General features: G+C 36.9%; 1 protein-coding gene across 1 annotated transcript; it reads left to right on the forward strand.

Annotated features, from left to right (window-relative positions):
- The first annotated feature begins 2,344 nt into the window (after positions 1 to 2,344).
- On the forward strand, positions 2,345 to 13,293 carry smarcad1a (SNF2 related chromatin remodeling ATPase with DExD box 1a). The gene is made up of 23 exons (XM_087792226.1): positions 2,345 to 3,072; positions 3,464 to 3,596; positions 3,671 to 3,761; positions 5,468 to 5,534; positions 5,969 to 6,051; positions 6,130 to 6,246; positions 6,520 to 6,598; positions 6,733 to 7,331; positions 7,440 to 7,636; positions 7,721 to 7,811; positions 8,495 to 8,594; positions 9,143 to 9,202; positions 9,356 to 9,431; positions 9,554 to 9,689; positions 9,763 to 9,894; positions 10,445 to 10,537; positions 10,634 to 10,751; positions 10,826 to 10,941; positions 11,759 to 11,947; positions 12,020 to 12,138; positions 12,208 to 12,390; positions 12,457 to 12,566; positions 12,708 to 13,293. Exons 1-23 carry the CDS (start codon positions 2,958 to 2,960, stop codon positions 12,767 to 12,769), a joined length of 3,066 nt encoding a protein of 1,021 aa, XP_087648352.1. The 5' UTR covers positions 2,345 to 2,957; the 3' UTR covers positions 12,770 to 13,293.
- The last annotated feature ends 454 nt before the right edge of the window (positions 13,294 to 13,747 follow it).

The following is a 13,747-nucleotide window of genomic DNA, read 5'->3' on the forward strand; positions in this document are numbered from 1 at the left end:
CGCTGTGAGGGGTCATGACCCCTATCAGATTCTGCGTCAGTCTGCCTATTGTGCCGAGGGTAGCATGCGAGCACACACACACCCGCATCACTATATCTTACATGGTCTCCATGACAATAGCTGGGGCGACAGTAAGGCGACAGGATGGCGCTGCACTGAGGACCCAAACACATCCCAACACCAAGTTCACTGTATTTAACTTGGAGGTCAAAGAGTTTACATGTTTATATATATATATATCCTTCATGTATACTTAATTTCTGTTTGTCACTTAATACTCACACTTCACTACCTCTTTTCTTTGAGTTTTTGAGTTTCTACTTTTTGTTATCATGCACTGTATAATGAGAATAAAGACTCTTGAATATATATATATATATATATCAATAAAGCTTAGTATAAACTTATAGTAGACCTAAAAAAAACACATTTTTTACTTGATTATCCTCTGTAATTCCTTTTTTATAAGTTTTTTAACTTTTGTACATCTCTTAACTTCTGTCTTACTGTTTTTCTTTTACACTGTTGCTTTAAATCTGTCTTTATGGTGTCCTTGTGTGGCGCCTAATATTTTAAATGATTAATATCATATCCTGCAGATGTGTGCTAAAAAGTTGCAAAATGATGTAATTTATTCTTTATTTTTACCGGTATTCTTATATTTTGTATAATTTATTACTTTTTATTGCAAATAAAGTTAACTCCATTTATAAACAAGCGGTTCTATCAGGGTTGAGTTATCTGATACTATTTAGCGTTTTCATATCTGAAATCCTGAACAGAAAGTGAAGTTTAATTAATGATATTATTTTCCTTCATCAAGAGAACAATAGTCGTTTCCTTTGTGAAAAGGCAAATCGTTCATTTGCTGTCATTAAAAGCTGTTTGTTTTTTTTAAGGAAATTCCTCATTAAACAAAGTTAACCCAAATATAATACAAAGAAAATGTGATAGGTGTTTCAATATTCAACAAAAATGTTCAAATGTTTTATTATCTTTGCCAATTTAAACTGTTTCTACAGCAGATCAATGTATTGGGTTTTTCGATCGTGAAACCAAACATTATTATAACCAGAGGTGAGAAATCCTTCCAGACTGTTGCTCCTAAGCTTTGGAACGATCTTCCTCTCTCTCTTTGTGTTTGATGATCTACTGACTCCTTCAAGAAACATCTTAAGACATTTTTATTTGTGCAGGATTTGCCTTGATTTTCTGGAACTCCTGTTGTGTTCTCAGTATTATTTTGCCCTTTAAAGTATATACTTTATTGAATATTGTTTTGATTGTTTAAGCGCTTTGTGACTCTGGTCTGGAAAAGCGCTATACAAATAAAAATTACTTACTTACTTACTTACTATCTCTACTTCTCCAAAAAGTACACTTTCAAAAGGCTGATCTGGCGCCCTCCTTTGTTCATTTATTGTATTACAAAGTCTCTGTCTCTTCAATCCAGATGTACTTTAGCTCCTATGCGACATCTAGTGGATAAGTAAGAGACTGCAAATAAAGTTTATAATTGAGTACCAATGAGGAACAAAAACACTTCTTATCTAATCTAATCTGTCTAATATTAAAGTGGAAAATAAAAGTTCACATGGAAGATTTAAATAAAAATATTTCCTAAAATGGTATTTTTATTTATTTTTACATTGTTTTTTGTTTTTTTTCATACTACCAACAAGGTATGTCTCATTTTTTAAATGTTCAATTCATGCTGGCATTATTGTATGTTTTTGAGTGACATTATTATTTTTTTTAATTAATTTTATTATCATTATTATAATTATTATTATTGACACTAATAGATTATGTTTGTATTTTCTTTTTAGAAAACAACAACTGAAAAAATCCAAAGAAAACTCAAAGTAACGCAACGATTACAAGTTATTCGAGTAAATCACATTACTTTTTTACTTTTTTAATAAATCTAATACCATCACTATACATTTTCAAGATGCTAATGAAATTTTGGAATGCGATTTTTTATTTGTGAATGTAATATTTGCTGAGGATGATGGTGTGAAGATTTATAAGATGCTTATTCATTAATATTTATTTTATATATTTACATCTTGGTGTTTGTAATTCAACAGCGCGTCCTTGGATTTTGAATTTAGAGTAACATTAATATTTCTTTTAATAGAAAAAAACTTCTTTATTATCAGTATTTATAAGTATTTTAAGGGTAACCAAAAAACAATTGTTTACTTTGACAGAATTGAAAGATGTGTTAATTTTGATAAATCTTCATGTGTAAATATTATTGAGATAAAAATGGTTGATCATTTAAAATTGCATTTCTTTACTTTTATTCGAAATGACTAATTTAATTGCAAGAAAAAAAAAAACAACGTTTCACGTGTATATATTTTATTAATTTATTCTAAAAGTATTAACACATGTGTTTAATTTTAATTTTATTTTAAAATTATTTCTGACGTGTTTGTTTGAGCCTTTTTTATCTCTTTATTACGTAAACGCGACAATGAAACTCGAAGTGATGACGTCAAACCTTTTTCATGAGGGATATTCCCGTCAAGATAAATCCCCTCCTCTCGCCTCTTCTCTCGTTTTCTTAGCTTGCCTCACTCAGCTCACTATCTAAAAAAAAAAAAACAGCAGCGGAAAGAAAGCACCTTGAACCATCTTGACTCCCTCTCACCAATGAGCCGCATCCGCTTAGCGCTCGGGCCGGTCTGTTCGCGGGAAATCGTCCCTCTTGTGTGTTTTATGCGCTCATGATCGAAGGATTTATCCAAAAACGTACATTATTATCATCCGTGCGCATTAACCACAAGCTGCCTTTTCCCATACGAGGTGATGTCAACGCGTGACAACGTCATTTTCTCTCATTTATGCTAAGCTAAGATGCAAAGCTAACGCCGTGTGGAGGCTGTGACAAGTCCAGACAAAGAGCGGCTCCTTTTGCTGACAGGAAGGAAAACTGAAATAAAAACATGAGCCTCTTTAATTTAGACCGCTTTCGCCTCGATACCAAGTCCGGGACGACGACGAACAAACAGAAAGACAGTGGTTCCAAAAGTCCTGAATCGGAAAAGGAGAACAAGCCAGGTGAATGTTGCATTTATTTATTTTAACATTTTTCCTTTTGAATGTGTTGCTTTAATTCACATTTGCTCACTGTATACGTCACTACACTTTAGCCTCATATGTGTACTTATGTGTACTGTGTATTTTTTTCCATTTGTTGGTTATATCAACAACAACTGTTTGTCCTCATACCTGTATGAACACCTGCAGTAAAGCAGCTTTCATGTCTGTTTTCAGCATCTATTGAACATGGTCATTCCTACCATGTCACTTTCATATTTCAAACCATCAGCAGTACAAACAACATACATTACACTACATTTTTATCATAGATAATCAATAGTATATTCCTGTTCTTAACACACATGTATGGATTGATGAATAATGTTCTTTCTCTCTCCTAATCTTCCAGCTCGTAAGAAAAGTTCCAAGAGTTCATCGAAGTCTCAAGCACGAGGAGTTGTTTTCGATGACTTTGTGATTGGATCGTCCGATGAAGAGGAGAAGGAGGCGAAGCCCAAAATATCCTCGTCGAAAAAGTCCACGTGAGTGTGTTTGTCGTGTGCGAACGATTGTCGTTTAATACTACTTTTGTTAAATTGCCTTTTTTCTATTGAAGTACTAAGAAAGCAGATGATGAAGACGGAGACTCAAAGGTCAGCAGGCTGAAAGAGATTTTCCCACAGGTGTCCAGGTCCCAACTTTTGGAGGTAAGCGCTTATCAGCTCATTGGATTTTTGACTTCAGAGTTTGTCATCTTGTGTTTATTATTCTTCATTGATGGAAAAATTGTGAATCAAAGTATGTTGAAGAACTCACACCTCTGCCTCTCCTGAGTTCTGGAATGGAATGGTATTAAAACAAAACATTTATGTAGTAAGTTGGTAATATTTATAGAGCACTTTTCTAGACCAGGGTCACAAAGCGCTTTAACGATCAAAACAATACCCAATAAAATATATACTTAAAAGGTCAAGATAACACCGAGACAAACACAGGAGTCTCAGAGAATCAACGAGAAAAGCCTTCACGAATTGAAGTGTCTTCCGATGAAAAATAGGCCATGCAAGACCTCAACTATGTATCTTGATTTTTGTAATTGTACTTAACAAAAATGCATATTATTTAGAAATGAAGAAAATCTTCAAAAATGTTCAAACTATTCAAAAACGCCAAAGTCCGAGCGCTCGGTCCGCTCTCCTTTAAAATCCTGGTGCATCCACCAGATCCTTCCAGAGAGTGGCCCAGAACCTCCAGACTTGTGTCCGTGGACCCCCCTCCTTCAGGGGCTTTATGACCATTACCCCATAGCTGGATAAGGGCTCCATCTGACTCCATCTCTTAACTGAAACAAAGTTCATGTTTTGTGTCTGTTTTCTCTTCTTATCAACATTTTACTGATACGACTATAAATGATCTGATTAGTCCGTCTTCAGCCTCGGCCGTGTCTTCTCTGTTGTCAACCTGTGATGGTTACCAGAGAAATGCATTATTTTCTGGGTCTTCACGATTTAAAGAGCAGAGATAATCTTAAAAAGGATGTGCATCATAGCCTTTCTAATGGAGTTCTACTATATATCTTTTAAAACGTTCACGACTCACGTTGGGGGTCGTGTCACTCTCAAGTATAGGCGATTGGTCATGAAAACCCCTGTAGTTCAGTAGGAACAGAACAACATTTGGGGTCACAGTTCACACACTTTCAATGCAGGATCTTAAAAGTAATACAGTTCAACCTTAGTTTGTGAATAATAAAGGCAAATGTCATGAAGGTGAAAACAAGGATACATTTCAATATCAGTTCTAATAGAAAACTAATGACATTAAACATTAAAATGGTATAAATTATCCAAGTCTGTTGTTTTATTGAACCTTCATTTACGGCTTGTGCAAGTTGGGATGAGGCATACAATAGAAACCTTCCAGAAAGGATTTCTCATCATTGCTTAAAGCAGTTGTTTTTATTTAAAATCTGACATTTATCTTATTGTTCTACTTATCACAATCATCTACATACAATGATCACCAACAATGTTGTAGCAAAATTCCACTACAGTCTGGTCCAATCACAACAGTGTTTACAAAATACAAACATTGAAATAGTCAGAAACCTCCTCATCAAAAACAAACTAATTTAAAGCCGGGAGATTCCTTTTCTCTTTTTAACAAATGTTTTCAGGAAATATCTTTAAATGTTGTGTTTTTGGCTCAATAATTGTAGAGCATTTATAATGACATGATGGGGAAAAAAATGTTACTTCCCAATGTCACATGAGCACAGTGACATGTTGTTCTTATCTCCTGACGCTAATCTGTTATCCTGACCTTCTTGTATTCAGTCGTCTTCAGTCATGTTTTTGCGTAAATAAAAGTTTTTGTTTATTAAAATATACTGAACTGAATTGTTTCTCGACAGGTCGTAGAGAGTACAAGCACTTTTGAAGGAGCCGTTGCTGTGTGCATGACACAGTTTGCATCGAAAGGTCAGTTTTTATATCACAATTATTCTGTGTTAATAACTCCTTTAAGTACTATTTAATTTGATCTAATATCAACTACATTTTTAAATTAATCTTCTACTCCTAGAACTCTACGTCGAAAGAAAACTCGACATATTTATAAAACAAGAAAATAATGTTATTATTATTACTAAATATTTGATATAAAAAAGGATCTTTGCTACTAACTAGTATTAGTAATTAAAGATTTGTGTATGATGACATTTTCTGAAGTTAAAATATAACGTTGATAAAAGATGAATTGGTTTAAGGAATATATTTAGAATCCTGATGATTGGAGCATAAAAATGTAAATAGATAATCCTAGAAGTTATTCGGAAATCTTAGTCCAAGACTGGTGGATTCATGATCATCTCATAAACTACATTTCAACAAAGATTTGTTTCTCTCCTGAGCAGATGGAGGGACCAAGAGAAAGCAGGATGAATCAGGCAGTTCTCAAGAAAGTGTGCAACCTTCGAAAAAGAGGAAACCTTTGTTGGTGAGAAACGGAAACATAATGTGAAAGGATTTTTATTGTTTTAGTTCCAGGTCTAATAATTTCACTTGACGTTTTAAGGGCTCGGAAGAAGATGATGGTGAAGGTGGTGACGGTGATGAAGATGAGCCCAGCTGGGAGAAGCAGGAGTCGATGGTCCGAAGACTGCAGAGAAAGTTTCCCGACCAAGACAAGGAAGTGAGAATTCTTCCCTGGTTTTAAATTTTTTTTATCAAAATTGGATTATTCTTTTATTTTTTAACACACCTACTGATCTTTCTTAGTACATTTTGTTATTCTAATAACATTTATTTTTTGGTTTTATTAAGTTATTTACAATACTAATGTTCATTTGGAATTTATTCTTTACAGATACACTGAATGTAAAACATTAAACAAATAAAGGAAATAAAGTAAAATGTTTTTATATATATTTCTTTATTGATTTAAATTCTGATGTCTGTTGTGCAGGAGCTGAGGCAGGTTTTGAAAGAACACAACTGGAATGTTGAGGATTCTCTTCAGGTTCTACAAATGTTCTCTGACCCAGGTGACTCACTCTTTTGTATTTTATTCATTTTCAAGGAATGTCGGACACATTTTTTTCAAAATATATTCGTTAGATTCTTTATGCATTTGGATCTTTGATATCGAGATAAAAAATGATATTTTTATTCATTTCAGAAAATTCCAGCTTCAGTGCTGACGAGACGGAAAGCAAGAAACCCAGTAAAAAGAAAAGCAGTCAGACCTCCGGCGACTCGGTGGTCATCAGCGACTCTGACGGGGGAATCACGGCCGACTCCGAGGATGAGAACGGCTCCGAGTCGGACGATTGCGATCAGCCGGTTTACCAAGGAAACTCTTCCACTCTGTCGGCCTGGATCAGCAAAGGTTCAGCTCCAGCATCCAAAACCCAAACGTCCTCTTCCCAAAAACCATCTACCTCTTCGGCACCGGCACCCGTGTCCAAGTCCGTCAGCGAGACCGGCGCCGCTCGGAAACAAGCGGCGGAGAGGATAAGGAACGCGCGAGCGAGCGACGAACAGATCGACTCCGAGGGAGAAGAAGACGAGGAGGAGGACGAGGCCGTCAGCAGCGAGTTCGAGAGCTCGGATGACGACGATTTGGACGCCGTGGCCGGCATGAGTGACAAGAAGAAGGAGGTTTTCACTTTCTTCCAAAAAGCCGCTTTAGATGAGCTGTGTCTGATCACCGGATGCTCCACGAAAAAAGCCCAGAAGATTATGGAGTTAAGGCCGTTCCCGGACTGGGAGACCATGGTGAGAGATGTGACGATCAATGAGTTTGATCAGACGGTTTATTTCTGCATCATGACTTCAAACCGCAGATGTTTGATCGAAGGCGAACTACTTTCTTCTTCTCCGCAGGTGAACAGCTTTGACAGACGAAGTGGACTCTCAGGAAACTTGTTGGACGGATGCAAAGTCTTCCTCAAGGAGCGAAACGTGGTGCTCGGGCTGATGTCCAAATGCGAGAAGATTTCTTCGCTCATGGTCAAACGAGTCACCGCCGTGATGGACAGCGGCTCAGGATCCATAGAGCAGCCTTCCATTCTGAACAGCGAGTGAGTGACGCTCGTTCTCACACACTCGCTCTGAGACAAGGTCCATAGATCCTAATATTCGTCCTCCAACCCTGTGACTTTCAGGTTAGAGTTGAAACCTTATCAGCTGATCGGCCTGAAGTGGCTGCTGCTGCTCAATGAGCACAAGCTGAGCGGCATCCTCGCTGATGAAATGGTAACTTTTCTTTAACTCGCTTTAACTGATGGTTCGCCCCCAAAATCAACATTTCACTCATTTTTCTACTCGTGTCGATTAAGGGATTATTTTCGGAGCAATTGAGAGTTGAACAATATGTTCATTTTAATGTAACCACTAAAGTGCTACATTAAAATAGACCTATTTTTGTCTATTACTCTTAAAAGAAACAAATTACTCCCAAAATAAACCCAACCCTTTAGTCAACATGAGGGCGAGTAGAAAATGAGTGAAATTAACTCGTAAAACTATCTATTTTATATAAAACTATATTATAAAGAAATATTAAATATTATATATATATTATAAAAAATGTATATAAAATGATATATTGATTTTCTGGAACTCCTGTTGTGTTATCAGTTTTATCTTGACCTTTAAAATATATACTTTATTATTTATTATTTACTTTGTTTTGATTGTTTAAGCGCTTTGTGACCCTGGTCTGGAAAAGCGCAATATAAATAAAAATTACTTACTTACTTATTACTATTCTACATGATCAAAAACGAGTCATCATTGAATCAAAGTCAGATTTGACTGTTGGGTTTCTTCATTTAGGTTTTATTTAGAAACTAATATCAATAATATCTGTAAAGTGTGTCTAATTATATATATTTTTAGTTAATAATCCTCCTTTTGTCTGCACCCCACTCACTCAGGGTTTGGGGAAAACCATCCAGGCGATAGCATTTCTGGCCCAGTTGTACGAGAATGGATGTGAGGGTCCTCACCTCGTCATTGTACCGGCCTCCACCCTCGGTAACTCTTTCCTCTGTCCCTCGTTCATATGAATTTAAGTCTTGACATGTTTATCCTCGTCTTATTTGAAGGTTTTAATCTTTGCTTGACGGATGTTTTTAGGGAACAAATCACAGAACGAATTTGATTATTAACTAATCAAACTTAACATAAGTTATTTGTCATTTTAGATCACCCTTTCTTAACGGATGAATTATTGAATTTTACTTTTTTTACTTTAGTTTTATTACATTTTTTCACATTAACGCAAACTAACACACGTACACGTATAAATGAATATACAGAAAAAACTATATAGATAAAATAAGGGATTGCTCGTATATTTGGCGCACATCTTTCAAAGTACACAACACACACAGATGCACTCTAAATAATATTTATATTTATGTCGTTGTTGTGTAAACAAAGTCCATTTTCTCAATTTGTATATGCGTTTCTCTTCTGTCCTTATCTTATGAGTATATAACACGTATAACGAGTGTCCACTCTTAAACTGTAGGTGATTGTGTTTTGTGCTTAAAAAATTTAATTTCTGTTTTCCATCACAGATAACTGGGTCAGAGAGCTGAAACTGTGGTGCCCAAACCTTAAAGTTCTTATTTATTACGGTAAGTTCTGTCATCCCTTTCCACCGTTTCTTTTTCTCCTGATGGATTGTTCAATGGAATCAAACTTTACTGACAAGATTGTTAACATAACCTTGAAGTAATATTTGTTCTTTAATTCCAAGTTAATTTTCCCGCTCTATGGTTTCCTCACAGGGTCGATGGAAGAACGACGCTACATGAAACACGATATCCTCAGCGGCGAGGTCGAGTTCAACGTCATCGTGACCACGTAAGCAGATTTTGATTCGAGATGGAGAGTAAAGAATGATCATGAGTTTCCTACGAACACGTGCCTAAAGTTGGAAGAAGAGTTTTTTTCTGAAAATGAAGTTTGATTTCTTGTGTTTGAAGATACAACTTGGCCATCGGGAATGACAGCGACCGAGGCCTGTTCCGTAAGCTGCGTCTGATCTACGCCGTGTTCGATGAAGGTCACATGCTGAAGAATATGAACTCGCTGAGATATCGCCACCTCATGGCCATAAATGTATGTCACAGCAACGACATCATCACGTTACTTTATTACAGTTGCCGGTGTTGATTTATTTTTTTCAATTTAGGCCAAATATCGTCTGCTGCTCACGGGTACTCCTCTTCAGAACAACATCCTGGAACTGATGTCTCTCCTCAACTTCATCATGCCTTCCATGTTCTCCGACTCCACGTCGCAGCTCTCAAGAATGTTTTCTACGGTAAAAATTGTGGAAGAAAATTCAAGTAGAGTCATTTAAAGGCTTCTTAATTTCGGCCACACTAACTCAATTTAGAAAGAAACATTAATTTGTACATGCATAGGTCACATCAGTTTATGGGCTGGAGATGTTCATGTAGTTATGAGATATTTGACAAAGAACAATTGTACACGGATATATTTTTACATTTCTAATCAAATAAATGCTTTTTCTGGTGCTTTGAAAACTGCAAGATAAGAAGTAGTCTAGTCTGAACCATCTTCTTTTATTGCCTCTGAAATCTTTTGACCTATTTGGGTTGAGTCATAACTTTACGCTGCCGTCTCCATCTTCTATGCATGAATTTATTGATGGCAAGTATACTGCAGGATCTTTTTCCTTCTTTAACAGCTAGAGCTGTAGATTTAGTCTGAAACTACAGTATTTATTATATACTTTATATTTGAATGCACTAGATTTAACATGTCAATGTCGGAATAAACTGAACGTTGATGATTTATTGGTTTTATTTATCTCTCCATGTGTTACATTTCGTCATGTTTGGTTGTAGAAAGCACAGAACGAGAGTCCGTTCGAGAGGGCCCGCATTTCTCAGGCCAAACTCATCATGAAACCCTTCATCCTCAGAAGAGTCAAGAGTGAGGTGAGAGCATGTGGAGATTTCACTTAGAAAATAGTCGGTGAAAATCAATTGTGTTTTTTTTTTAATGAGCAAACATTATGTTTGTTTTTCTTCCAGGTCCTCAAGCAGCTTCCAGCCAAAGAGGAGAAGATTAATTTTTGCTCCATGAGCAAGAAGCAGCAGGTTCTGTACGAAAACCTGTTTAAGAAAATGAAATCCTCGGCAACAGGCGAGAGTACGTCTTCTGCTCCGTCTGTACTTCAGTTCATTTTCGTAGGATCTCTTGATTCAAGTGAATTCTCTTCACAGAGCGCGAGTTGTGTAACGTGATGATGCAGTTGAGGAAAATGGCCAACCACCCGCTGCTGCACAGACAATACTACACTACGGAGAAGCTGAAAGAAATGAGTAAACTCATGCTGAAGGTTTGTCCTGCACACAAAGTGAGGAATTCTAGTAACTTTTTCCTCATATTTTCTGCAATGGTTGATTTTATTTTTTCCGTGAGTGCAGTTACACTTTTCTGACACAAGGGGTTGCCAGAAACAACATTTCTGAACTTGCATATTATCCTTTTAATGGGAGGTTAGCTCTTATTAGCTACAGCAAAGTGAATTTTGCAGTGACATTTTATTCGATTTAACTATAGTCATAACAAGAATGTAAGTTAATATTTAATATCATCAAAATGGTAAGTAAGTAATTTGTATTTATATAGCGCTTTTCCAGACCAGAGTCACAAAGCGTATGGTATTTATTATTTGATGCTGTTTTTAACTTGACTTGATTTAATTAAGAGATATAAACCTCTACACACATCAATGACTCAATCGTGAAATCACTCTTTTGCACTTTTTGTACATACAAAAGGAAGAATTAAATATAACCTAAACATTAAACCAAATAATCAGAACACCATAGTATGAAAAAAAAGAGTATCCCCTTTTTTACTATTCCTCAGTTTGTAGCAAAATACTGCCCAATATTTCTATACAATTGTCCATATAAATGCAGAATGTATATTAGCTCTTATCATGCACTAAAAGGTCTCTATAGGCACATAATTATAAAAACTATGCTACATAAATATCCTCATAAAGATAAATGTAACGCAATATTATTTATTTTACATAAATTATTATCTCTTTAAATGTATGCCATGGTGTTACACCATTAAATCGGTCCATTTTTAACAATATAGGCCATTTAAGCTGCGTCTTTAACCCTGTATTTCTGTTTTAGGAACCCACTCACCATGATGCAGAAGCTTCGTTGATTCAGGAAGACATGGAGGTGCTGTCAGACTTCGACCTGCATCGTCTGTGTCGGCAATATCCTTCCATCGGCTCGTACCAGCTGGAGAACAAGCTGCTGCTGGACTCCGGGAAGTTCAAGTACCTCTCTGGACTGCTGGCTTCACTCAAAGAGGAGGTACTTTCTCAAAGCCTTCGATGCTGCGCATCAATGAAGCCTCTCTCTGACCGGTGTCGTCTGCTCTTGCAGGGAAGTCGAGTGGTTCTGTTCAGTCAGTTCACGATGATGCTGGACATCATAGAGATTTTTCTCAAACATCACAAACACCGTTTCATCAGACTGGACGGATCCACGCCAATAGCCGACAGGTAAGCTAACGTTAGTGGTCGGCTAACAACGTGGATGGGAAAAGTCACAGCCGTTCTCCAATCTCGCAGGATCGTGTTGATCGACGAGTACAACACCAACGAAGACATCTTTGTCTTCCTGTTGTCCACGAGGGCCGGCGGTCTGGGCATCAACCTCACCTCGGCCAACGTCGTCATCTTGCACGACATCGACTGCAACCCGTACAACGACAAGCAGGCGGAGGACCGGTGTCACCGCGTTGGTCAAACCAGGTAGATGGATTTTAGTCGCTTTAAAGTCTGGGAGAAACGGTTCCTAACTGTGCCTGAATGTGTCAGGACCGTCCGAATCATGAAGCTGATCAGTAAAGGCACCATCGAGGACGCCATGCTGCAGATCGGCCAGAGGAAACTCAAACTGGAGCAGGACATGACGGCCGCCGAAGAGGGTAAGATACCTTTACGAGCCTCTGGAGGGCGGCAGAGATGAGACGCCGACAGTTTTTCTGCTGCTATGAACTTTGCGTGTGGAAGAAATGTACGTGAACCTCATGTTTGTAAAGGCGTAAGAAGTCAACCCTGTCTTCCAGGTGAGGAGGGCAGCATACCTGAAGACATTGCATCCTTACTGAAAGCCTCACTGGGACTCTGATGAGAACAAGGACGTCTCGTTCCGGAGAAACCTGATCGTTCTGACTGAAGCCACACTGACGCCAAGCTACTGTAACCCTCAGATGTTCCTGTCCAGTTCATTGTTTGCAGGTCGTTCACCTCCGATTCAAACGGTAACTGTGCCTTTCTTTAAATGGAAAATGGGCTGAAGCGATTGAAATTAATTGGAAAAAAACAGATGTTATTTAGTCTCTTGGCAGGAAATATTTTACAGATCCACTTTTTTTTGTTGCCAAACTTATTATCAGAGCGACCTGAGGTTTTTCTCTGAAGTCAACTCATCTGGACGGACAGAAGTAAAATCATTCCATACTCATAATTATCTCCTCAACGTTTGTGACAAGAAACCAAATTCCAATACTTGCGTAGTTCCTGTCAGGTTTAAATGATGGCTCTTGGAAACCGCTGCTACATTCATGTAATGTTTGAGCGTATAAATGTGTTTTAAATGTGTTCTTACCGTTTGTATGTTTAGTAATGGTTTAAAATAAAAGTTTGTTCTCACTGGTGTTTTCAGTCGATCAAAAGGTGTTTAGGGAACATAGAAGTCCAGTTTCTGTTCCCGGGGTCCTCATGAGTTCAAAGATATCTCTAAATCTAGCATATTAAATCTCTATTTTGAGACTTCAATACTGATATTCTTTCATTTCTTTCCCTTTTTGTTAGCTTCAGAAATGTATCAGAATATTGAATTTAATACATTCATTAGTGTAAGTAGTCTCTTGATAAATTTAACTTATAATGGAAAATAAAGGGATTTTATCTGTGTTGTTTTTGTTATCAATATATTCTTAATTCAAAAGAAAATCTTTATGTAATTTTGTTAATTGTTCTTAGTGGTTCATTCTTTCTTCTTAGGAAATCATCCCATTTCAGTTTTCCATACACCATATGAAGTTAAAATGAATTAATACAAACATATTTGATTTCTTTTTCTTTTTTTTTTCTCCATCCAGTC

The sequence above is a fragment of the Callionymus lyra genome, chromosome 1 (genome assembly GCF_982586985.1).
Source record: "Callionymus lyra chromosome 1, fCalLyr1.hap1.1, whole genome shotgun sequence".
In the NCBI taxonomy this organism is placed as follows: domain Eukaryota; kingdom Metazoa; phylum Chordata; class Actinopteri; order Syngnathiformes; family Callionymidae; genus Callionymus; species Callionymus lyra.